At 36.3% G+C, this 27,342-nt stretch overlaps 1 protein-coding gene and 1 long non-coding RNA gene across 8 annotated transcripts in view; one reads left to right on the plus strand and one right to left on the minus strand.

Annotated features, from left to right (window-relative positions):
* Positions 1-12,971: 12,971 nt before the first annotated feature.
* The window catches only part of LOC148215938 (uncharacterized), a 35,123-nt gene continuing 20,752 nt past the window's right edge, over positions 12,972-27,342 (minus strand). The window contains exons 2-6 of one of the 2 annotated variants that reach the window (XR_015796440.1): positions 20,210-20,353; positions 18,294-18,331; positions 17,718-17,932; positions 16,054-16,150; positions 12,972-13,090 (exon numbers count right to left, since the gene is read on the minus strand). This is a non-coding gene — a long non-coding RNA (uncharacterized LOC148215938). Of the gene's footprint in view, positions 13,091-15,674; positions 16,151-17,717; positions 17,933-18,293; positions 18,332-20,209; positions 20,354-27,342 lie in introns of those variants that run through there. The other variant, XR_015796439.1, reaches the window with a different exon arrangement.
* Positions 12,976-27,342, plus strand: part of NR1H4 (nuclear receptor subfamily 1 group H member 4) — a 31,907-nt gene continuing 17,540 nt past the window's right edge. Inside the window, exons 1-7 of one of the 6 annotated variants that reach the window (XM_025173455.2) lie at positions 12,976-13,188; positions 15,530-15,660; positions 17,777-17,848; positions 19,999-20,361; positions 21,698-21,838; positions 24,721-24,854; positions 26,536-26,634. In XM_025173455.2, the coding sequence (XP_025029223.1) occupies positions 15,576-15,660; positions 17,777-17,848; positions 19,999-20,361; positions 21,698-21,838; positions 24,721-24,854; positions 26,536-26,634 (894 nt within the window). In that variant the 5' untranslated portion in view covers positions 12,976-13,188; positions 15,530-15,575. Of the gene's footprint in view, positions 13,189-15,529; positions 15,661-17,347; positions 17,539-17,736; positions 17,849-19,998; positions 20,362-21,697; positions 21,839-24,720; positions 24,855-26,535; positions 26,635-27,342 lie in introns of those variants that run through there. The other 5 variants (XM_025173456.2, XM_025173457.2, XM_088141921.1 and 2 more) reach the window with 5 other exon arrangements.

Here is a 27,342-nt window from a genome sequence, read left to right on the forward strand (position 1 = left end):
ATTAAGTGACACAATTGTAAGTCAAAAAACCACATGACCATGCCACTTAGCAACGGCAGTTCCAGCAGTTCCAGTTGCTGTCGTTAAACAAGGACCATGTGGGTTGTTACATGACCATGACTTCTAACTCCCTGCCAGCTTCCCCATTGACTTTGCTCGTGGGAAGCCAGCATGGAAGGTCACAAATTGTGATCACATAACTGTGGGGATGCTGCGATGACAATAAGTATGAGGCCCGGTCAAAACTACCACTCATTCAGAGCTGTCATAAGTTCGAATGGTCTCTGAATGAGCAGTCGTTAAACAAGGACCACCTGTAGCAGTTGTTTAGATGCAGCTTTAAAAAGCCTGCTGGATAGTTTTTGCCATTTATTAACTTTTATGTTATCAGTTCCAACAAGATACATATTTTTGGATCATCTCCAAAATATATGCCTGTTATAAAAATATTTATGCCATTGGTCCACAACCTTAGATATACAGGTTTGCTTGTTAAAACATTTATCCATGACCCCATCTGGGTATCACATTACAACCTCAGACTAAAATTATATACAAAAATAAATGAAGCACAAATATAAATGAAGAGCAACCTGTTACCATAATTAATCTCCAGTTATGTTGAAATCATTGAGGCACAACCTAAAACCCTAGGCTTCTTCAAGGTCCTGAATGCAGTCCCCTGAGGCCATCCAAATTATAATTTTTAGTATGATCAAAAGGGATCATGATTAAAACCAAATTTAATTAATTTTAATTTAATATAAATAAAATCATTTAGTTTTTGTCCTGGCCACATCCACAGTCTGAATGCATCCCCCAGGATACCATTCAAAGGCCAAATGGGCCAAAGTTTCACCCTCCCCCCCCCAATACAATTGTATTCCTGTTCTATTCCATATCTCTTCAGTCCAAAATCCACCTGAAATAAATCAGTTATTCACTAGCCATTGAAAATAGGAGCAACTCAGGCCTTCCTTCCAAAAACAGTCCTTTCATGCCATGATTGGAAAGACTTTTGTCACATGACTATGTATGATACTTCTGACCAAGGATTAAAGCATGTCATTTTATACTGGCTTCATGAACTGGGAAGCCAACATGCATAGAAATGGACCCTTAGATTAATTATTTTTAAGTAGCCCCAGACTGTTCAGATCAGGACAGATATAGGTAGGTCACAATTAGTGTGAGTTTGAATAATGCGATATTCGATTTAGCATAAACTGTAAATTGATATCAGGCCACATTGACTGTGACCCAAAACTCAGTTAATGCGAAGCTAGTGCATGCACAATTGAGGCTAGTGCATGCATAGTTGCAGCTGGGGTTTTAGACACTGCTAATCTTTGTATGTGAAAAATGGAGAAAAGAAGATTCTGTCTGAGGAAAACAGTACAAGTTTGAAAAAGAAGAGGCTTGTTATTACATTACAGCAAAAATCTGGTGTAATTGAACAACATGAATGTGGTCATAGTGATGCTAAAATAGAACAAGATGTTGGAATGCCTGAATCTACAGTAGAACTTGTTTTTATTTTGCTTTCTATAACTACCCTATGACTTTGTTAACCATACATTTAAATTATAAATGTATTCTTTTTATCCTTTACTGTAATATTTCATTAATATACATACAAAAATTTATGTTAAATGTTTTTCATTGCCTATTTCCATCGAGCTGGAACTAGTTACCATATTTTCCATAAAAATATTTCTTCAAATAGTATGAATTTGATTACTGTAATGCAATCATTTCATGGAATTCATTAGCCGCATTAATCAAGACTTTACCTGTAATAACTGGCAGTTGTGATAGAGGACTTGGATGAGGAGGTTCAAGGTCATGGGGAGAAGCATCTCCTCAGCCCATAGCCTGAGCATGTGAAAGGAAAGAGGATGAGACTGGTACCACACTAAGGAATTTGTAGTGTTTAGTTGTAGACTTTGGGAGTTAGAGTTAGTCTGGTGAGATTCTGTCTAGCAGGTGTAAGCTAATAAAGTAACTGAGCAATTCCAGAACTGTCCCGTGGAGTTTCTTGGGCTGAACCTGACACAGTTCAGTCATGGGAGAGAAAAAAGTATTTTGGGAATTCATAGCGTTCTTTGTTTCTGAATTATATATTTATATATTTGTTATATATTTTCTTGCAAACTAAAGGCCTGAATAGTGGGAGCCCAAGGAACAGTTGGTTTAAATAATCCCTTCATATAAAAAAGAAGCTGTGGTTTCCCGCCCTTTTACCATTCCAAGGATTTCTGCAGATTATACTCCCTTTCACTTGACAACATGTAAGCAGTGCAATGTATTTGCAGGAGCTTATTGTTTAGAAAGGAATGTGCTGCTTGTTATAGCTCTTATAATTGATTTACACTCAATACGCCTGAAATACTTGGTATTCTAGAATTTTCCTCATAATCTGTGAGAGATATATGGGAAGCATGCTGCATGACTTCTAACCTGATTATTTTGTTTTCATGCTATTACTATCAGTAAAATTGCAAGTGAAAACATTTTGTTACATTGTGTATTTAATTGAGAGCCCTGTTGTTCAACTGTGCTGTTTTGACAATAGTTAAGCCACATGAAGACGTAACAACGAAGACATAGCATCCTAATGATAGATTCTTCCATTCTTTGGGGATACCACTAATTTCTTCTGAGTCTTTGATACTGAAGACATTAGAGTTTCACCTTCCTCAGAAAGGAGGGAAATGTCATAGCAATGATAATGAAACTTGTCTGGAACTACTTTTATTATATTAAAAGTATTTTTACTGAGTTGTGTTTTCCACCTATATGCTTATATTAAATATATCTGAGGCTAGTAATTTCTGGTGGATTCTTGAGGTTAATGTTTGAAAATAAATGGTAATTTAGTGCATACTCACAAAAAAATCCTGGATTGGTGATGAAAAATAGTCAAAGGATTATAACTATGTTTTCAATCATGATTGGAAGATAAAGAAAAATGTTAAATACCATGTACTGAATAATCTAAATACTTCAAAAATGTTCTGGTTAGTGAAAACTAGAGCAGATTTTCTTGCTAGGAGTAAGTCTTATTATCAGCTATAGCATGAAAAGAAATCATAATTAGCTTTGAGATATTATTTTAAACTTTTTGAAAAAGGAGACACCTTATTAAAATAGCATTGTATCACTATGTTGAATACTAGTGAATACTACTATGTGAAGAAGTCCTTCATTTTATTTATCTGAATCTTCCATCATTCAGCTTCATGGGATAATCTCAGGTTCTAATATTTTGAGTGAGAGAGAAAAGTTTTCCTATAAGTTTATAAATAGTCTATAATGTTCCTTGGTTATCTTTTTTCTAAACTCAAAAGTTCCAAGTGTACCCTTTCCTCATTAGAAATGTACCCCTGTTCTAACACAATATTGTTTTTGAATGAAGCTTCATTTAAACTGCCATTTTCCTGTTTATTCTCACAAAATTGAACATCAATCTTGTAAAATACCATACCTTAATTCAACATTGCCTCCTTCTAAATATTGGGAATAGGATTGCTATTTCCAAAATGTATAGTCAACACTGATATGAGAGAAAAGAGACAAGTGGATTATGCCACCAACATAAAAGTGACAATCAATAAGAAACAATAAAGGGCTATTGTCCAAGATCAAAGATTAAAACCAAAATGGGGCTGAAGTATGTGTTTGGAGGAGTGGGGATGTTGTAGAGGTCGTAAGGGTTGTGAGTTCAGTCAAATGAACTTGAAAGACTTAAAAGTAGTAGGTTGGGGATAGGAGCTAAAGCATGAAGAATTTGGAAATAAGTAGGTCAAGGTTGCCACCTCCACAGTCAAATGTGTGCAAAAGAAAGACTTCCAGAATGGGAACTGTTGCTGAAATTGGAGAGCAGAATTCAAGATTCAGTTACAACAATAGTTGACTGGATTGAGAGAAGAAAGTACCACGGAGTATGGATGATTGTTGTCTCAAGAGAGGAACAAGAAAAAGCAGCACTGAAAATACAGAATCCACAATTGGATATAAAATTGAGAGATAGCAGGTGTGTAAATACAAACTGGACTCTGAAACACGTTCTGTATCATTTCTGGAACATATCAGGATTTGTTTCTTTCTTGAGAAATGTGAAGATTAAGTTATTAGTTTCAGATTTATAGATTTATAATTTCAGATTTATAGCCCATTCCCTGTGACAGAATCCTAAGCTGATGTCACCCGCCTGGCATATTCTTCAGAATTATGCTGATTTTGTGCACCTTTCTCAAGATTGATCCCAATTTCTCTTCTCTAGATTCTGTCTGCAAATGTGCTAAGATTCTAATAAGGAAAAAGACTGAGGTAAACTGAGATACCCACCTTCCTCTAGCTATGAATAATTGACTCCTTAAACTGGGACTGGAATATCTCTGACAGCAGAGATAGTATGTAAGAACTAAGCCTAAAAAGGAGCAGAGAGTTAATAATATGGACCGAGGGAATCAATTGCAACATCCTGCTTTTGATGGTCAGCCCTACTGTTAGAAAATACGAAGCAGTCATTTATAGTGCCAAATGTGAAGGAGTGATAACTGTAGGAGAGAACTATGTGCCACATAACTGGGCCCTGCATTTCCAAAATAGCTTGTTGTCCTCAGCTGCAGTGGAAAATACTGTCCCTTTCCTACTGTTCAGATTCAACTGCTTTTGAACATGAAATAGGACAAAGCTGACACTATTATCTTGAATGAATACAACAAATCCCTCTCATTGAATGTTGCTCCTGAGTGAATGGAAGCTTAAATTACCCTTCTGCTACTCCCCGCAATACATTTCCTCTCTACTTTATCTCCCACTAGAGAGTATGCTGTGTTTGCCCTCTACCTTTTCAAATACCATCATGTGGCATATTTATATTTGTTTCAACCTGCCCTGCAAGATAACCTAGGCTGACTGACCTCAAATATCTCTATAAAGCTGAGAAGTAATTGGTAGTAGGAATATATTACAAAAGTGTCCACAGGAATGAATGAGGAGTAGAAAGAAAACCCGGCAGAGACACTCAGTCACACATCATTCTAGGCCCTGCATCTCCTATCTGGTGCTAAAAAATATATTGGTAATCTTTCGCTAGTACCTGCAAGGATCCAAATACTCTGCGTTTTAAAAAAGGAGTTGATTCTTTTAATTTTTAAAAAAGTAAATGGGAAGTTAATATGTTAAAAGTGCTAGCCTCAAGCATTGTTTTTATTTCCAAGAAAAACTGGGTTCACCGTAGATCTCATAATCATCCTTATCAAATAAAAATGATAGGTAAGCTATATGCTTGGTTTGAATAATAATAATAATAATAATTATTATTATAATTATTATTATTATTATTATTATTATTATTATTATTCCATATATATACTGAAGGCAGCAAACATGCAGGTAGCCTTCACTTACTGACTGCCTTGTGCAGTGACAGTTTGAAGTTATGACAGTCCTAGAAAAATAACTTTGCAACCAATCCTCACATTTATGACTGTCACAGCATCCTGCGGTCATGTGATCACCATTCCTGTGCTTCGCAGCCATCTTGTGACAAGCAGAGTTAATACAGAAGGCAGAAGTAAAACTGTAAGTTGCAGTCACGTGATATTTTGCTTAGTGACCGTGGTGCTTCGCTCAATAACTGAAGGGGAAGTGAGGTTGTAAGCCTGTCACAGTTACATGATCTTGCGCTTAGCAACTGCAGCACTTAGCAACCAAGTTGCTGGTTCCAATTGTGGTCACTACACTATAACTATCTGTACTTAATTCTCCTATCTTCTATTTTTCCCACAACAGCAACCCTGTGAGGTGGATTGGGTTGAAAGAGTGACTGGCCCAAAATCACCCAGCTGGTTTTCATGCCTAAGGGAGACCTAGAATTCACAGTCTCCTGGTTTCTAAGCCAGTACCTTAATCACTACACCAAACAGGCTATTAGCATTATTATTAACATCTACCCATAGGGCTGCCCACACGGTATGGTCAAAAAGTGCAACACATATAAGAAACAAGTGGAGCTTTGATCATATCATCATTATAGCATACTTTGCAGATACAGGTATCTACTCCAGGGTTCCCCAAAGTGGTCAATATCGATGCCCAAAGGTCGATGGGACCATCCAAGTGGACGATAAATGGATGGGGGGGTTACTAAATGTCTGGGATCAATAGGTAGTCAATAAATGATAGAAAGTTGATTGAGGTTAATATTTTGGGGTCTCTGTAGAGCTTCATGCCAGTCCCTAGTCCTAGTGACTAGTGATGAGACAGTGTTACTGAGGGTTGGATGGTCAGCTGCCAGTAAGAGCAGCCTTGAGTTCTCTCTATTATCATCATCATCATCATCAATCATCATCGTGCTATTAGTTAAAGTAGTATTTATTAAATTATTTTCATATAATAAATGTTTGGGAGTCAATGAACAATCTGAAACATCATAAAAGGGTCAATGAGCTGAAGAGTTTGGGGCCCCCTAACCTACTCAGAAAAAAAGGGTGATGGTAAAGAACACCAGGACAGGAGATGAGTTACAAGAGATGATGAGCGGCAACTGCAAATGGGTATTTTGTGACTGCTACATGTATCCTGTCAGCAATTTTATGAAGGTACCCATTAAATCATTTTATTCCAAATATGTCCATAGTCCAAAATAAATGGGGAAAGCAGAGGATTCCCCATTTATTTTGGACTATGGTTATATTTGGAATGATTTAATGGGTACGTTCACAAAATTGCTGACATGATATCTGTAGCAGTTACAAAATACCCACTTGCAGTTGGGTTATGATTTGGCTTATTTGCTTTTGGCTTAGCGCAATGTGTCAATCTACTTACTGCAGCCTTTAAATAAACTTGCGATGCCTCCTCAGTCAAAGCTCAAAGAGGCAGACCACACAAACCATCAGCACGTAGAGCCAGCAGGCAATCAGGCACCCATGGTAGTTTCATCAACAGTGACATTTGTGAAGGGCCTAGCAAAAGTGACTAGTGCATCTCCTTGAGAAGAGAAGGCAGCACACCCCTAATCAAGCCAGGCCAGTCCCTGGGGTGAATAAGAGCAGCTTCCAGGCCTACCTTCAGTTGGAAACAACTCAACTCCTGACTGTGCTCATGTGGCTCTTGTTCCTTGCCTTGCATTCATACTGTAGGTTTGACATTCAGATCAGCTCATCACATTCTCTGGTGCTTAAACCCCAGATCTGTTGCAGACAACCACTGTGGCTCTGCCTTTCTCCTGCCTGGAAGATGACTATGACTGATGTTACAAGGCAAGGTATGGACTCTCTGAACTTCCTAAGTCTTAAGTGTTCTCTAATTACTCTGGGGTTTCCAGCTATTATCAAAAGTTTATAATATGGCAATAAAGATTTGCAAACTGATACTTGCCTGGCTTTCACTTTTTCATTAGTTGGCACAGGACACAGGGCACTACCTTTTAATATTTTATTAAATTTATATATCATATTTCTGTTCAAAAAGGCAGCTTGTAAATAAATTGTGTTCAGTCATACTGGCAAAAAGGGAAGGGAGGAAGGAAGGCAGGCAGGCAGGCAGGCAGGCAGGGCAGGCAGGCAGGTAGGCAGGGTTAATATGATGTATAAGTCAATCAGGGAGTTCTTCAGTAATCTTTTGGACTGATGATTGCAAGCATCTTTCTTCTTAAGGAGCCAACTGCTTGATGACATATCTCTTAATAAATGCCAGTGTAGATGCACTGTATACTCAAACATTCTAAAGTACTCATACTTCTTAGCACTGCACAATAAATGATGGCAATCTGAGTTTTATTGTTATATAGCCTTTAATAAAGTTTCATGGTGAGACATAGCTTGCTCACTTTTAGCACTGAGCATACATTGATCATACAGTAAAGCTGCTATCCTATATTCCCTCATGTAGAAGTGCTATTGAACTTAATGGCAATTATTTCTGGGTACAAATGCACAGGTTTACATTATATGGCAATTTTTCATCAGTCAGGCATATCTCCTGTTTAGGGAGGTGAAGGGGCCCTCTTCTGTGCTATGGTGAAAGATACCATCAATGACCTGATCCTATATAATAGACAAATTGGAAGATGCTTCCTTATGTTCTTTTTTTTAAAGAAAAAAACCTTTTTTTAATTGAAGAAAAGCATTCAGAATTAAAATGTGCTAAGTTCTCACTATAATAGGTTCACAGCAGGTGGCAGAACCCAGGTGATCTTGGCTCTGCTCAAAAGGCTAAGCAGGGTTGGATTTGGATGGAAAACTATCGGGAAATCCCAGTGCTATAGACTAAACTGGGAAGCCAAAAACATTCCAGAACTACTTCTCCAACTCTGCCAAGAAAACTATGTGGACGCAGTCATCTGAGTCACCCAGAAGAGCTTTAAAGACAACTTTTCCATTTTCCTTGTGTTTTCTGGCTTACCTTTATAAACTTCCTGTGACAGGATTGAGCCTCTTATTTCCTTCAAAATGCATCCATAATAATGGCCTTCTAAAATAAGATTTTAGATTTTATAAACCAAATGATGTCCCTACAAATAATACAAACTGAAAGCTTTGGAAGAATCAGAAATGGGGGATATAACCATTTTTTGCAATCTGAACATGAGCCAGCACTGTGATGTGATTGCAAAATAATCAAATCCAATTTTAGATTGCATCAATGTAAAGACAATTTCCAAACTGCAAGAAGTAATAATTCCACTGCAAGTATTCTGCACTGATCAGACCCACCTGGGGGCCTCTCAACCCTTCAGCACCAAATTGTAAGGAGTGAGCAAAATTGGTACAGGTTCAGAGAAAGGCAGGGCAGTGAGAATGATCAGGGAACTAGAAGCACCCCTATGAAGAATGAAATGAAAATGAAAGAGATGGGCATGTTTAGCCTTAAGAAAAGATCACATGATACCACTCTTAAAATATCTAAAAGGATATCAAATATAAGAGGATCAAAACCTTTTCTTTCTTGTTCCAGACTTCAGGAGAGAAAATAATGGAGATAAGGCAAAGCAACAATCAGTTGAGCTGCAATGTGAACATATAATAAATTATTTACTATAGAAAGATTACTCAAGAATTAATACTGTTACAAAAATATAAGGACACATAAAATGTCTAACTGAAATGTAGCATCTACAATCTCGAGAGGTAAATGTTGGCTGCAAAGGCTGGCAGATTCGTTTACCCGGTACGTAACACCAATCAGACACACCGAGTCAGGGGAAGTCTCTCTTGGTCACTTTATCAAAGCACTTCAGCAAAGAGGTTCTCATCTCTCAAAGAAGAGGGACCTTGAGTCAAGCTTTCTGTCAAATTTTATACATTTCATGAATGAGGAAGTAGGTAAAGGAAAAATATAATTGGTTACATTTTGTCACATTGTCACACAAGTGTACTTGGTTCCATGTTACATACTAATATCCCATAATGAGCTTAGCATGTTCTATGTTTTCTAAAATCTCCACCTTATGGGTGTGCGTTTTAGGTTACAACTAGGTCAGCCGGTGATCTCACAACTGTGGTTTTTGAACATTTTAAAATCTTAACTTCCCCTCCACAGAGCACCCTCCTTCCAAAGTACCCACAACCGAACCTTTCATTGTTATCCTCCTCTTGCAGCTTAACCACAAACATTCAACAGTGAGCTCTAGCATGCAAGCGTTAAACGATAATATTAATGTCTGCTAATCAGCTGCCCGGCCCTCAAAATTGTCTGCAACAATCCATGAATGAAATATGTTCTGGTAAAATTTCTGACCTCTTAGCAGGGAGTAACAGAATGTAGTGTGAAGAAAATGAAAAGGGGTTTCAAAATGCTGAAAGAAACTTGGCCAGATGTATTTCAAATATCTTCTCAGTAGCCTCAACTCTTAACTCTTCACCAACACAGTTAATATGACTGAAATCTCAGTTTAACAGACTGTTAAATATGTTACAAATAACTCCAGGACTCACCTTACTCCAGTTAATACATCCAGCACTGTCAACAATATAAATACAAATGTATCAAATATCATTAAGAAAATGAATAAAAAGAGTACAATCACCTGAACTAAGTTAACAGAGTAAAAGCTACTACGAGTACTTAGAGCACAGTATGATTTAAGGTGGATAAGATTACAAAAGAACAGTTCAGAATTTGTTAAACTAAGGCTGAATTATATGAATGGAATACCTGTCAAGGTCTTTATTCAGACCAAATGAGATCAGAGATTGTTCTGTATATCCAGAACAACTCCCTCTGAAGTAAAGATTTATATATTTCCTGTTCTATCACTGACCTTCTCTATGCAGATTTTTCTCTTCTTCATTAGGGCCTTTATCCAGATAATCTTTGACTAAAGGGGCTTGTGTCCTGCCCTTCATAATGCCACGTTCAATTATCCAGGGATATTTGGCCTTGGAAGCCATACCAATGTACAACAGACCCAATCTCTTGATCTGACAGTGAGAGTTAAGGAGCTTAAGACATCCATGTCTCCTTAATTCTCCTCCTCCCTGAAGTGGAAGGGTAAAAATTTGGGTCCATTCACACTGGAAAGTCTCTTGTAAATGGCCAAAGGAATGCTGGGGGCTGTATGCTATATGGTTTTTCCAATTTTTTTTAGTTTTATCATTGGTGGTTTTATGATTGTATATATTGTTTTACTGGTAGTAAGCTGCCCAGAGTTGGTTTTAAGATGAACAACTATACAAATGTTTTTAAATAAATAAATGAATAAATAAGCAAGCAAGCAGCACTGGAAATTTGTACCTATGCTTTAACCCATTGTCCCCATTGTAATCCCAATCACTAAAACCACTGTTCAGTTTTGTTTCACTATAAACTGAATGCAATTATGGTAGGATTATTCTGCCCTCATAATAGAACTAAATGTTTGAAATTCCTCTTTTCCATGTCACTTTCATAATGTGCCTTGAGTCTCCTAATAGACTGATGTAAAAAATTGTTAGTTTAACAACATCAAGCCATCAAGCTGGCAAACACCACTGCATCTTTTGGGGGGTTGCCTGCTGAGAACAGAATGCCCAAAGAAGTGATTATGACGAAACAGATACAGAAAAGGACTAAGTAATCAAACAAAGGCATGGGACTAGAATACTCCAGAGAAAATACTAGATGTGCATTATCAAGTCAATAGACAATATGAGTAAAATTGAAATTAATCAAACAGCACAGAAAAAAACAAAGATAACATCACACAACTATTAAAATTGGAAAGAGGCAGTAGAAGGTCGTGTAGTGGACAATACTAGTAACGATGACAAAATACAGAATTAAACAAATCCCTTCATAAGAGGCTTGAATATCTGGCCAATTTCTGTAAATAGCACTAATTTTCCAAATCAGACTTGATTACTTGCTTTGTGGTACAATGTATATTACTAGCAGGCTGTTCAAAGGTTTCTTATTTTTAGGGGAGTTACGTAAAATCTTATGTAGCAGTGGGTGACAAAGGTTTTATTTATTTCACATTATTATCTGTTGACTTTAAAGGCCTAAGTACTGACGAGATGAAGCAATAGTTAAGTAAATGATTAAATGGATAAAATAAGCATATACAGTAAACGTTTAAAAGAGATTTTATGTTACACTTATTTTTAAAAAGTCATAAACATTTCTGTCCTTGAAGGCCAAGCCAACATTCTGCACAATAGTATCTTTTACATTTTAATGTAAAATTACACAGTCATATTTAATTCCTAATAATTATTCATAAATTATAGATTAGATCGCACACAGAATGTCTTGCAAATGTACATTTTGATCATGTGTACAGCATTGGGAAGATGAAAAACTCATAGAAACTCTGAGAAGTAGCTGATCAAGATACTGAACAAGGAAAGAAAGAATATGATGAGATCAGTAATTTATAGTATACACCGTCTGAAGTGATCAAAACAGCTATTTCTTTTAAAAGTTAATGGATAGTGTGTGTGTTTGTGGGTGCATTGATTTCATTCATAAAATTATGAACTGTATAGATTTCTGAGGAAATAGCTCTACCTATTAAGATCACTCATTCTCAATACCAGTTTGTGTGTGGAACACACACACAAACACAAAAAGAACTGTTAGGATGTAGGAAGACAAGAACTACAGGCAGGGGGAAATTTAGCTTGATCGCATTGAAGCCTGTTTCTTTCTGATATCTAAACTGATAAGATGAAATCCATTGAAATAGAACTCAAACAAATCAAAATTATATATCAAAATAACATTTAAAAATATATATTTTGGCATGATTCCTATCATTTTGAAACATCCCTCTATTATTTTACTCTCTGGAAATTTTGGCTGCTTTTACACTCTGTTCTCTTTTTAGTAGGAGAGTACTATTATGCTCATGTCCTATTTGCTGACCTCCCATTGACATCTGATTGGCAACTATGTTTTAGACTAAATCCATATTTGGTTTGATTCAGCCATGGCCTTATGGTGTTCTGATAATGATCTATGTTTCACACATTTAATATGGGAATAGTTTTTAAACTATTATGTAGTTCTTCAAGACACTCACTAACTGTGGGATGGGTGTTTGTTAGACTAAAGCTCTCTTAATCTTGGTGCAACCTGAATGTGTAAATTTCTTAGCTGTGGCCATGTGGACTGGAACTGTAGAAGTTTTGACTGACACTTCTGGAGGGCACCCAGATTGGTGGTAATTCTTATGCTCAGAATATCACTATGGTGGTAAATTACTTAAATTTTCAGAAGATTAAGGCCAGGGTTAAATGAGTTAAATAAGCATAAGCATAGCTGCTTTACTTCTGGCACCTTTTTGCCTTTTTCAATATCTGGAATTCCACTTGGCCTTGATCTCCTACGCCTTTTGGTTGTCTCATTCAGAAGAAGCATGAGCTAGCATTTGTCAACATGCTTTTTAGTTGCTGCCCCATAAGAATGTTCAGCCAATCATAATAAGCAGCATATCCTGTCCAGGAATTGTGCTGTATCCAGTTTTATAAAGTTCCTGTACTTCAAGCTTGTTTAGATAGTTCAGGAAAGAAAAAACTGTTAATGAGTAATCTTCGTCCACTGCAGTATTGAGTCAATGAAGAGGAGAGAAGTAAGCTAAAGTGATCGTTTTATCCTGCAATAGTAAGAAACAAAACAAAAATGTTCAGTTCAGGAGTTTCAGCTGATGCAAAACTGCTGATTCTACGAACAGACTAGAGCAAGATATCAGGTGTAAGTTGCTATTTACTAATTCCTATAGTCTGTGTAACATGTTTGAGTGTATTGTTTCTCTGCAATTTCATTCATTTCATCTTGTTGTAAGTTTTGATTTACACATGAATTAATACTAGAATTTGCAAGAAAGTGAAAAACAGCATTATTATTTATTTAGTGTATGATAAAGAACTCTTTAAAAAAAAATACATGTGGGGATTAACTCCCAAAGCACTGTTTTTCCCCATTGTCAAAATATACTGCTGATTGTATAAATATTAATTAAATAATGATTATCAAATTTCAAACTTTCAAATTGGCTTCTGATCACTTTTTCCATTAAATTTAGCAAGTGTCCTAATGAAAATGTGTATTTGTTTTATATTTCTGTTGCAGATGCCAAAATGTAAAATTTTGCCATGGTGTCTAATATAAAAGGGGAAAAAAACACCCAGAAAAAATGAATTATTACTACTATGAATTCACAAACACAGGATCTTGTATAACTGGCAATATGTATTCCACTAGGGCAAAAAGATGGAACAACATAAAAACACTTTTCCATATTCTTTTTGGCATTAATTTTATTGGCAAAGTTGGAATGAGTTTCCCTTATTATAATAGCCACTTCCAACTTGGTGCTTCCAATCCTTCTATTCCCTTCCTCCAATGGGTAAAAAAATTACTTGTGAGAATTTGACATTAATATCACTATTTCATCATTACTGAATTGTGTTCATTATATGCTTTCTTTCAAGAGGAAATATAAAATTTGTATTTTATGTATTTACATTTTTCATAGAATCTCTGGGCCAGCATTGGTCTGATAATTATCCCACAGCCCTGATACCTGGCAGTGCTATTATTTTGGTTGACATTCAAAAAAGGGACAGATTTAATTGGATGCGCAAATACTCTGAGAGAGTGGCATTCTTTATTCACTAGTTCCTTGTGGGATTTATCTTATTTTAAAATAGAATTAAAAATACAGGCAACAAAACAATATCATGCAGAAAATAGAGGCTGCAGTACAATATCAGTACATAAATGAACCAATGATTGTAATCCTCAGTGCATTTAAGATTGATAGTGGGTCACCTTAAGTACAGTAGTTCATGGAGAAATTTCCTATCTAATAAATGTTTTAATGAAAATTCTTATATTGTTGAATATTTATACCCAAAGATAAAAATATGAGTTTGATTGCATATTCCAACAGTATTGACTGACATTTCAAGGAATTTCAATGAACAGAATTGAGATATATGGGTGAGATTCACATTACACTAAGCCATAATGTAGCTTATCTGGTTTTGGTTTATAAACCCAGCAGACTGGGATTAATTCAATTAACAGTGGTTAAATAAACCAGGTTTAATGCATGCGAACTCAACTACAAGAACTTAGCCTCTCTTCCAAGCCAAAAGTCATACAAAGTCATGGAAAGTTATAGAAAGTTTGCATAGATATCGGGAAAGTAGTTGTGCCAAGGAAGTTGGAGTCTCTTATGTAAACCATATTAACAGACAATTGTGTAATAATACAACTCTAAGTTTTAATTTGATAATTTTAATATAAAACAGCTCTACATGGCAAAACTGGTATGCTGTCAATCATTTGTCCCCAGATTTGTGGGAGCTACTTCTCTCAGATTTTTTTCCAAGATAGCAATAGGTTGGGAATTGTAGTTCATACACAGCTAGAGAATGCAAGATTGAAAAAGTCTTGAATAAGGCAGTACTAATTTTTAGAGAAATGTTATACTTATATAGTAATGACCCACTAAATTTATTAGGCTCTCAAGTAAATATTCATAGAATTTAACATCTATCTATCTATCTATCTATCTATCTATCTATCTATCTATCTATCTATCTATCTATATCTACCTATCTACCTATCTACCTATCTACCTATCTACCTATCTACCTATCTGTCTGTCTGTCTGTCTGTCTGTCTGTCTGTCTGTCTGTCTGTCTATCTATCTATCTATCTATCTATCTATCTATCTATCTATCTATCTATCTTGGAAATAATGACTACTTGGAATTATTTTCGGAATGCTGGCTAACATTTTGTTACCGGCCAATGTATTTTATGATTTATTATTATGCTCTCTATATACTCTAAATTAGTAGATATACATGATGCTGGTAACTTCAGATAAATATAAGCACACAGCCTGTGAACGGTACGTTAGATTATGTCTCAGTTCAGACATTCTAATATTCACCACAACAGTTCCACTAATTTTGTATTTGGATATGTTCTGGGAAATGAGTGCTGTTCTGGGACATATACAAACTTGTTTTTATTTGCTGCTGTTATTATTATTATTAATATTATTTGTTGTTGTTAGGTTTCGTCACTACTTGAGTTATTGCAAATCTCACATTAAAGATTCTATGGCATCGGAGATGAACCTAGTCAAGCATCCCCAGCTATCTTCAGCAGATGGATTTTCTCTTTCTGAAGGTCCTAATTTATTTGGTAAATCAGAAAATACATTAATAGCAAGATAATATTTATAACATTGAAAGAAATGCTAAAAATTCCCTAACATTTTAACCAACTGTTAACTTCAGACTACTCATTTGTTTCCCAGCATTCAGCTCATTCTACTTCTAGGCCCTATCCAAATGTCTTTTTCCTCATCGTTCGGGAACATTTAGTCAAACTATAAATCATATGAGAAATTCATAACCTCTTGTGTAGGTTGTTTTTTTTAAAAAAATATATATTCCAGATGAGAGAATATGATGATCTGGACTGAAGTCTTGACACTGGAGAAGATGGGAGGGGGTGTTAACCATTTTTCCTTGTGATTCTTCTACATTCATAGAATGTCTATATTATTTCTGCTCTCTGCCTCTTCCCCCTCACCTGCTAATCTTTCCATCTTCCACATAATACTTCCTTTAGTCTGTCTGTCACCGCTTCTCTGTCTTCAGCTGTCAGCATATAAGGGCATCACATCAACCTAGCCAAAAGATAAGAACAGATAGGCAATTTGCAAGCAGTGGGCAGATGACATCATGTTTTGGAATATAAAAGATTTTCTGAGACAGTATATAAAATACAATCAGCATAGATATATAGATATATATATACCAATTGTATTTTTTTTTCTATATATATATATACGTGTGTGTGCATGTGTGTGTGAGAGACTGGGTTTTTTTTTTACAATGCACAGTAAAATGGTTAAAGTAATAGTAATTCTTTCTTTCTCTCATATATTATATTTTTAGTATTATTTGGTTATGAGTCTACTACAAATAAGGTATTTAGTAAATGTAATAATCTTCTTTAGATATTCTTGCCATGGTGATCAGTAACTCTCCAGTACTCCTCACCATGCTTTTCTGAAGTCTGATGCTTTTTGATAGGAATTAATTTCCCCTTCACCTTTTGTCAGTGGCAGGCAGCTAACATGTTAGATTCCCACAGGGCAGCAGATCACTCAACTTGGATCCAAAATCTGTACCCCGGGATGAGAGGAGCACAGCTGGTAACAGGACTGCACTGTGCAGAAACTCATTGGCAACGGGAACATACTGATGGCCAGCAATAGCATAAAGCATTTGGCCCACTGGAGGCATGTTGAAAAGCCCGTGACCCCCTCCATAATTCTCTTGCTTATGAACATGCTTGAATGAAGTCATTTATATTTTTAACATGGAGGCGATTCTCCAGTAGATCTTTTATCTTGGGGAAAAATAAAAAGAATAACACATATTTCCTCATGATTTCCTGAGGTAAAGAGCAGTCCTTTGCTAGAAGTATCTTTGGCCAATCCAAGAGGAAAACATAATCTGATGTCAGGCAGTCAGAGCTATTACAATACTGCCATATTGACTTGCTGGCTGTTACGATCCTTACAGTGGGGCATCTTGGTGAAGCTGGTCAATTCCTGCAGCAATTTCAGTAGTGGCTTCAGCTGTCCTTGCCTTGGTGGCAGAACAAGTTTTATATAGATTTACCATTGTGGATTATAAAATACTGGATGACTAGCTTATTTTAGCAAGACAAAAATTTTATAATTTAATATAAAACATGCTGATCCATAAGAAATAATACTGCAAGTAAGCCTGTAGTTATGAGTGCTTCTTCTGGAAGCAAATTTTCTAGATTTTATCAAATTGGGCTGGAAATTTGTCATAGCTATTTTCTCAACTTACTCCTCATAATAAAGTTAATAAGTAAACTGTGTAACCTCTGCCCTACTGTTTCCTTGGCTGGTCTCAGAGGAAGTTTTACTTATCACTTGTGATTAGAGTTTTTGAAAGTTAAGGAAGCACAAGAGAACCATATTACAAAATTTTCAGGAACTCTACTTAAATGGTCAAATTGGTATGCTCTTAAAAGGTAGGATATCATCCCAACTCACTGTTCATTTGCTGTTCTTAATACTAGATAAGATTATTTTATAGTAGCTATAGTGAAACCATGTCTAGGCATTGATATTTGTTACCTAAGACATCAAAACACAATTATTTCTTGTATGTGTAATTAATTTAGCTTAGATCTAGCGAGCTTTTTCTTACCCTACATAACAATTTCTAGTATGGTGATCTTGGTTCCTCTTGTTCTGGATTTGTGGTAGACCAGTCTTCTCCATCCTGGTGTCCTCCAGACGTATTGGACTACAACTGTCATCCTACCCCAATCAACATAGGTAGGTTGAACATATTCTAAAACATGTACAGTACTTGGTTTGGGAAAGCTGAGGTATAATATCGAAACTTATATATATGAAATTCTGTAAAATAAGAATGAATTGATAACATAACATGATTATGATTGTGAATAACGTTATGACTAATACTGCTATCATTACTGTAATGTTTATTAAATTTAAAAAGCAGATCCAACTCTCTTACTAGCTAGGTAAAACTAGTCTTTATTAGGTAATCCTCCTTAATGAATTAATGAACTAGTAGCATTTAATGGTTCTTTAGAAGTCAGTCAACCTTTCTTTTGTAATCTATGGCTTACATTTAAAAACTGTTCTTTGTCTGTGTATGCAAATGATGTAATGAAGACTTATGATTTTAAATATGTTATTTTTGTCCCCAAAACTAGAGATGTTATAATTTACATCTATCCTGACAAATACCAACCTCATATTCCTTCAGTTCTGTACCACTGAAAACTCCTCCTAGTATAGGACAAAAGAAAATGAAAAATAATTTCAGATAATTGTACAAAAGAATAGCACTCCTTTATTGTGTTTCCAGAACAAACTTACTCATGATTCATTTGACTATAGTTTGCTTAAGTAACCCAATGTTATGGGTTCATATGACATATTGATTATAATCTAAATACAGTTTGGTTTTCATAACATTCTAGTCTAAAATACAGTTGGTTGGTTGTGATTATATCTGGGAAAGGAAGACACACAGGAAAAGGCTACCAAGATCAGATCAGAAATAATCTGACTTGATACTGCTTGCAATAATTTGCATCTGTTAATCTTTGTAATGCCACTATATAAGATTTATAATTAACTATTGAAATGTTTTGCTTAGCAAAGCTACTAGTTTAAATAGCTTTTTAAAGTATCAGACAAATTCAAGGAAGACAGAGATAGAACTAAAAACACTAATTATTTAGCAAAACAGAATGTTTTATAAACTGAACAAGTTGCATCCTTCATTGCAAAGAAAAATAACAACTATAAGTAAATAGTAATTTCAATTTTTCAGCATTGTACTTATAAAAACAGTTCCTAAAAATGTTTATACTGAAAAATTAAAAGAATAACTGGTTTGCACTGGGTTCACTACAAATGCTGGATAACATATTCAAGCTCACTGACTTTGTTCACACAGTACAAGCCAACCACATTTTAGTCTATCAATATATGTGGTTTTGTCTGCAAACCTACACATGTAGCTTTAGCAACTGGCAGCTCTTTATTCAGAATCAAGAACTAGATGGACACACACAACCATTTTTATTCCACTATGTAAATGTCTTTGGGGTAGGTGTGGGGAGGGAGTGAGAGAGATTTTTGACTGGGAATCTGAATAGTCTCTTCCCTAGGGAGGGGAAGAGACAAGTGAGCTATCTCCATTGCATCTTTCCCTTCTGTTTTTAAAGAGCACCTTCTATGTGGAAAATCAGGCTTCTGAATCCTGGGAAAAAGTTTCATATGCAGTATAGAGGAAGTTCCCCAGTGGAGTCAGTTGCCCATTATACACAGAAGCCCCCTACCACAACCCCCACAACCCACCACTAATTGGCATGCGTGTGGCAACTATAGTCCCTTCATCTGGCATACACATCTTCTTCTTCCTGCATAAAGTTTATATACATGTCCACAGACACCCACCCATAAAATCTGAAAAGAATTAGTAAGACAAAGGCATTCAGAGAAGTTAATGAGAAAAAGGAAACACATTTATTTTTTTAAATGTAAGCTGTAGAATCACTGTAGAAACTCAATTTAACAGATCAATCAGGGGAGAATGTCCATTAAATTCACATCTGTCATTTTCATCAATTTGCATAATCTGCGTAATCATATAATTGACCTAACTCATGTCATATGCAGCAAAACCTCAATGTAAAGGGCAACCTTCCTATTTAGTTTGTAAAATCAAGGGGTGGTCTGAATGAAGTATGTGTCCATTACATATCATAAATCCAAGGTCTCACTCTAATTAGACCCATCTAATCACATTAAGCAAGCTCAGCTCAGGACAATTGAACATTACACCGTAAGGCTGTTCAAGAAGAAAAAATAACAATGATTATTTTTAGTGAGAGTCACTGTTCCTGGAAGACTGACTTAGAAAAATATCTTGTGTTGTTATCAAGGTATACAACCGGATCCCATGATTTCTGCAGCAAAAGATTCTGATGCGTCATCCTACTCACAGTACAACACTATGCACTTTTGCCCGGCGCAACCTCCAATCTCTTTACCACCTTATTACTCAGGTTTTAGTCTTTATCCTCAACAGTCTGAAGAATGGTACTCCCCTGTAATGTATGAGCTTGGAAAAATGCCCTCTGATAACTTACATACCAAGGAGACAGTCCTGGTAGACATTCCTGTAGCCAAGAAGTCTCAGATGAGTCTATTCTCTGGAAGAACAAAAGATAAGGAGCTGTGTGTTGTCTGTGGTGACAAGGCCTCTGGGTACCATTATAATGCCCTGACTTGTGAAGGCTGCAAAGGTAGGACAAAGAAAAAAAAAGATTATTTATATAGAATTCATCTACCTAACCAAAGATAGAACATTGTCTAGAACTTCTCAACATTGGCAACTTTAAGATGTGTGGACTTCAACTCCCAGAATTCTGGGAATTGAAGTCTACCCACCTTAAAGTTGCCAAGATCGAGAAACACTGGCCTGGATCATTTTGCTTTAGAGTCATAAAGGTCTACTCAGTAGTATTACTATAAGAAGATTGTGTGATTACAGATAAGTCCACTGATGAAACTCTGTAACAAGATCATTCACTGTTTAGCAAAGGTTTCAGAAGGGAGATAGAAAAGTCAGGAGGGCACAAAACTCCCACCCACCCACCCAGGACAGACATCTTGACCTTATAATTTCTTTTGCTAGAGGGATTTCCAGTGCATTTCTCTTGCATAGGACTAGAAAATTTCTTTGCCTGGAATGGCTTTTATATTTAATTTCATGCAATAACCTGGTTCAGCTATCTACTCCATTGGTCACACAAGTCAAAGAATGAGAGATGTGACTTCCATGTATCACATTGTTCTATGCATATATATATATACAGGATCATTGACAGAAATAATACTCCATAACAAATCAGACTAGGGTAGTGAGTGTCCTCCTATTCCAAAAAAAAAAAAAAAAAAGTCTGTCCAGAAGATAACCTTTATTTAAATTTAAAGACCTATATAGTATAGTGATTAGAAAATTAGACTTAAGGAGATCTAGTTTCAAAAGCCTGTTCAAACTGAAAGGCTGCCTTTGCATGGTAGACTCAATTATAAACCTTATTCAGTGAATGTGCATTATTTTACTACTTAGTTGTGGTTTACTTAACAATTATTTGAAGTAGCCACAATCAGCCAGGACCAATATTTGAAACTATGGACATAGTGGATAGGTCATTGTGACTAGAAAAACAGAACACATTAAACCAAGACCAACAAATTACACTGCAGTGCAGTACAATGTGTAAGCCAAGCTGACCTGGCTAGTAAGTACTTTATATGGCTCACATAGCATGATACTGTACTGTACTGTATGTACTCCAGTCCAGTATGTGGTTGGTAAATGATGGCTTATGTATTAACAAAATGTGTAAACTTGACTATATCTTAGCATGATGTGTGAGCCCACTTAGAGGACAGCAAAGAAGGTGAGAACTAGCTGCTTATATGCAGGTTATAAACTTGGCCTAGAGAACCCTTTTACTGTAATCTATAGAGCACAATTTTCAAATTACAAGAATCTTAAACCAGTGTTATTCATATAGTAATCATTTTAGTATTGGTTTTAAAACTGAAATCTTATTCTGCATGTATCATCAGGTTTCTTCAGAAGGAGTATCACTAAAAATGCTGAATACAAGTGTAAAAATGGAGGAAACTGTGAGATGGACATGTATATGAGGAGAAAGTGTCAGAAGTGCCGTCTACAAAAGTGCAAGGCAGCAGGAATGCTGGCTGAGTGTAAGTGTGCAGCTGTTTTCATTGACTATTCGTTTTAACTGAAAAATCACTGTAGTTTGCTTTTATAGTAGAGGGGCTATGGGCCATTAGGAAAAGCTAATATGGTCTTTGAATTTACCATTTAGAAAAAAAAGTGAAGATCAGTTCCAAATCTCCCACTGCTGGTATTGTACTTAACTAACAGGAGACTTATAACTGTACTTTATTAAAATTTACTTTCCTGGCATGCGTTGTGTTTTGTAAATATGCAAGGATGGATTAAAGCTGTTTGGTGTTCCCTATTGACGGCTTCAGTTATTTTAGCATAATTGTAGCATCACACCAGTTTAAGCTCATACCGGAAATTAATCTACTCTGAATTTTTAATATACTTCTATCCTCCAATCTGATCACAAGATGCTATATCAATTCTTAGGCTTTGTAGAAAACAATAGGATCTATTAGCATTTGGAATTAATGAAAAAAAATATAATATAATTAATTCTTCATTCTGTAAATTTAACAGACAGCGAAGATCTTGCTATATGCCCTCTTTGCCCTCAGTGCCCAAGCACGCAAACAAATCATGCTGCCACAGTGGTCAGACCCCTCAATGAATCTGTAAGCTTGCCATAAAAACAAACCTTCTTAAAATTAAATTCAAAGGGAGAGTGTAAGTATTTTCAGGACTACCAGTAATTTAGTGTCTAATAAAATAAAATAAAAAAATAGGTCAGTGTAACCAATGCTGCTCAAGGAAATGGAAACTTTTAAAACAGCTGATCATTTTCTCAGATAGTCCTGAGTGAAGCAAAGGCCAACAATAGGTACTGTGACTTAAATCTTCCTCTGCAATGGAAACTTGTACTTTGTTACTATGAGAGTCATATAACTCATAACTTAAACATAAGCATGTTCTTGTAAAGGACAGGAATGAGGACATCATGCTGGTTGTAACTACCTTCAAATAAGGAGTGGTACTGCTCATTTTTAATTTAAAAACAACCTTCAAGGTTTGTCAGAGTACTTAAGCTTGTAACTTTTTCTGTAAGTTGACTTTAAGCAAAATGATCTCTTTGAAATTAAGATTGCCTTGGACTTTGAGTCTTTACTCATAAGACAGGGCTGCAATTATTCCTGTAAAAGGTTGCTATACTGCAAAAAATAAAAAGGCAATCTTATGGGTTTTTATGACTTTATTTGTGTATTCCTGAATCACCATGATCCAGTGATATGCACTCATGTTTTTGTGTGGTTATAAAATACAGTCTTTCAACAGAAACTAATTCAAGAAGTAGATTTTGAAAATGACCCTCACTCAAATCTGGTTCACACTTTGCTGGAAAGACAAGCTTGTCATTGGAAATAATTCTGAAATTTTGTTAAGTAGCTTAGAAGGGCGCATGGCTGAAAATTTACAGAAACTGTCAAACGAATACAATAAAACCGTTTGTCAGACATTTGCTGTTCTGAAGACCACAGCAATGTTATTTAGGAAAGGAGACATCCGTCTGAATGCATGAAATAAGCAATCTGGCCCTGTGTTTATGTATACCATGTGTTTTCTGATTCATGGATATATGGAAACGTCTTTTTCCTCTAGCATATGAAGCAGCTGTCACCCTTGGGCAGTATTCATTATTTGTATGATGTAAAAATTACCAACATCCACACAACCATGAGTTCAATTTTTCTCATTCTGGTGATTTAAAGTTTAATGTGATTTACATTAAACACATCTGGAGAATACCAGTTTGGGAAAGGCATAGTACTGAAATAACCAAAGTCAGCACTAACCCTAGTGCCGGCGTCATGATCATAAATGCCATTTTAATCTTTTGAGATATTATGTGGAATTGTTATTTTAATTCCTTAAATTTCCTCTTCTTTCAGTAATAGAGGAAGTTTGATTTCTATGGTGCATGATTTTATAATATACAGGATATTAAAACTATTCATTGCTGAATTAAGCATTTTCATAGATATCTTCCTCAACAATATTTAGTCTCTGTTCATCCTCAGAAGTAGGGCCCTTTCAGGTGAAATACACACACACACACACACAAAAGTATTCCATTTGTTACGATTGCTATGGCCCTGCATCATCATTTGCCTATTCTTGGACAACAATATTTTATCTTCTTAAACTGATATAGTAAAATTGAAGAAATGAATAAGGCTTTATACTTGTTAATATTCTGAGCAGAAAACATGTTGATCAAAGTTGACTATGTTCCTTTGAACAATTATGATGGAGGGAAGGAATGGCACAGATCCAGCTTTGGCTTACAAGATTTTTTATGCACACTATACATCAACAACTTTACAAATTTATTAAGCATCACAACGTTTCAGGTATTAATAGAACAGATAATCTGCTGAAATAATTTCAGTAAGTAAATAGCTCCTCACTTTTTTTTTGAGAATGTGTTTCTGGAATTGGCTAAGTTTGAATGTAATATGTAGAATGAGCTCTTGATTTCCAAACTGTGTCTATGTGTCATGGGAAGAAATACCTCTGGGAGACCAGATTTGCCTTCCTCCCCACAATCTCCCCCATGGAGGCACAGGTTATCCAGGGAGAAGGAGAGCCCCATTGTGCAGGAAATTAGTTAAATTAGCTAAAAGTTCTCCTCCCCTTTTTTCTCAGGGTGATGGGAAGGGTCAACCAGCAGCCTTTGTGGACGCAATATGACAATTACACAGCATGGATCCTGGTTGCCAACCTGTGTAGGAGTAGATGTAGTTGCCACCCACTCCTGGACAAGGTTACTTGAGCATGTAAAATAATAAAAAAAATAATGCTATAGGAGATCTTAATTGCATGTGAACATTTGTTTGTTGCTGTTTGGGACCAACATGTATAAGTGTCAGTTGTGAAAATTGTAAGTATTCATTTTCAGGTTTGTTAACTGAAATACAATGCAAGTCAAAACGACTAAGAAAAAGTACATTACAGCCTGTAGATGAGACAACTAGTGAAGATCCCAAGGGACTAGACCTGAAGCAAGTATCATCTACAACTAAATTCTATAAGGTAATAAAGTTACTGTAGCATCTTATCAATTCTATAGTATGATACAACTAATAAGTATGGAAGACTGAATGAGAATTCTCACATAAATAACTTCTGCTCCTCTATAGAAAGTTGGAATGAAGCATATAACTATAAAAATATAATTTAGGTTTTATTTATATTATGTACAAGAATTTCATTGATGGCCTTCAGAGTATGCCAATTTATACTATGATATCAGTTTCAGTGTGGTTTGTGATCAAGATGAATTCATGCTCTGCCAAAATATCATTTATTTAGTTGTGGCTTAGCTCATGGTATAGAGCCAGCCAATTGTGATTTATTCAGTAAACCAATGATTAAGCAAATCATGGCTTAGCATGGTGTGTGAACCAACTACAGTACTGGTACAATAATACATGTGGATAGAGAGCCAATTTAGTGTAGGGGTTAAGGCACCAGACTAGAAACTGGGAAACCATGCCTTAGGCAGAAAGCCAGCCGGGTGACCTTGGGCCAGTCACTTTCTCTCAGCCTTAGGAAGGAGGCAAGGGCAAACCACTTCTGAAATCTTGCCAAGAAACTTCAGGGACTAGCCCAGGCAGTCACCAGGAATCAGCCCTGACTTGAAGGCACCAAAAATAAATAAATAAATAAAAATATATGTGGTTAATATTTACCCATATGACAAGTTTTATCTTGGTTGTAATAGGGTTTCCCCATCGTATACATCTTGTTTGATATAGCATATGATCTTATTACTGTTTTGTGTTTTATATTTTGTATTCTGATATGGCCTAGTGGCTAATCAATGAAATATTACTACTATTACTAGTTTGATACCTTTGAATCCTTGCAAAATGTATTCATAACTAACTCATTATTTAAAAAGGTGCAGTTGTGATTTCATTTTGCATATATACAGGTAGTCCTCAAGCTACAGCCACTCATTTAATGACTGTTCAAAGTTATGATGGGGCTGAACGAGTGGTACTTATGACTGGTCCTCAAAGTTCTGGCTGTCACAGCACCCCTGCGGTTATATGATCGCGATCCAGGCATTTGGCAACTGGCTCATACGATAGTTGCAGCATCCCATGGCCACATGATCACCATTTGTGACATTCCCCGCTGGCTTCCCACAAGCAAAGGCAATGGGGAGGCCGGCAGGGAAGGTTGCAAGTCGCTCCCTTAAGTCGCTCCTGCTTTTTCTCCTGAGGAACCTCACTATGGAGTACAAGATCCCAACACTCCACCCGTTGCCCTCCATAGCCCCCACCAGTCTGTCTGCACTCCGTGCCTATCTGCAGCCTCCACTGACCCATCACCCGCCCATGGCCCCTGCTGACCTGTCTGAGCTCCATAGTGCCCACCCGTGGCACTCACCCACCCACGGCACCAGCACAGCCCTGCACTCTTTGCCTGGGACTCCAGCCTCTTCCCACTTAATGACTTGCATGGTCCTGGGATTACGACGGCAACAGGAACTGCTGGGATTGCCGTTGCTATGCAGCTTTACAACTGCATCACTTAGCGACGGAAATTCCAATCCCAATTGCCATCATAACCCGAGGACTACTTGTAATGTGAAAGTAATCAACTCTATCACTGAAATCAGGAAAGATGCTCAAATGTATGTAGTGGAACTTAAGTATGAAGCAGAAAATCATGCTCATTTATGGTTTATTTTTTGCTAGTGTAGGAGAAACTAAAATTAAGCTCGGAACAACAGAATCTTCTTCATTATATAATGGAATCCTATAATAAACAGCGGATTCCTCCGGAGGTTACCAAAAAGCTTGTAAGTATATAATTTCATACGAAATACCCCCAAGCTTTGCAGAATCTATTATTTTATAATGTAAGTTTTTCCAGAAGGGTTTTTAAATAGATATTGCAGACATTGACACAAGTCTGCTCTCCAAATGCAGACAGGGAAATGAGGAGACTCTGCGTGGTACGAGAGAGTAGGGCGGTGCAGGTTCCTTCTCTTTTCCCCCCCTACTTATTATTTTGCATTGTGACTTTATGAGCTCCCTGCCCTAAGACTCTAGTTGTGGGCACTGCCTTCTCTCCAGTCACGAGCTGAGCAAGTGACTGGGAACACTTTGGGAATCTCTATGCAGACATGTAAAACTCAAGTGCCTCTTTTAGGTGTACAGCCTATCACAAGCATACATATGACGTAAAAAAGAAAAGAATTCTGATTGCCAATCTTTTCCTCATATATGAGGACACTACACATTAGGTCAGTTCGAGAGCACTAATTAAATTATGAGGCATATGGTAATCACACAGCTTTCCAGGTACAAAACAACATAATACTTGATATAAAACTAGAATCTCTTATCTACCATTACATGTTAAGAAGTAATGTTGATTATGGTTCAGTTTCTCCACTCAAAAACTTGAGCTTTCTTTGTATAGAGCAGGGTTTCTCAACCTTGGGAACTTCAAGATGTGTGGACTTCAACTCCCGGAATTCCGGGAGTTGAAGTCCACACACCTT

Source organism: Python bivittatus, unplaced genomic scaffold (genome assembly GCF_059951505.1).
Source record: "Python bivittatus isolate LINGU-HERP-01145 unplaced genomic scaffold, Pbiv_v1 ctg000330_np1212, whole genome shotgun sequence".
Lineage (NCBI taxonomy): Eukaryota > Metazoa > Chordata > Lepidosauria > Squamata > Pythonidae > Python > Python bivittatus.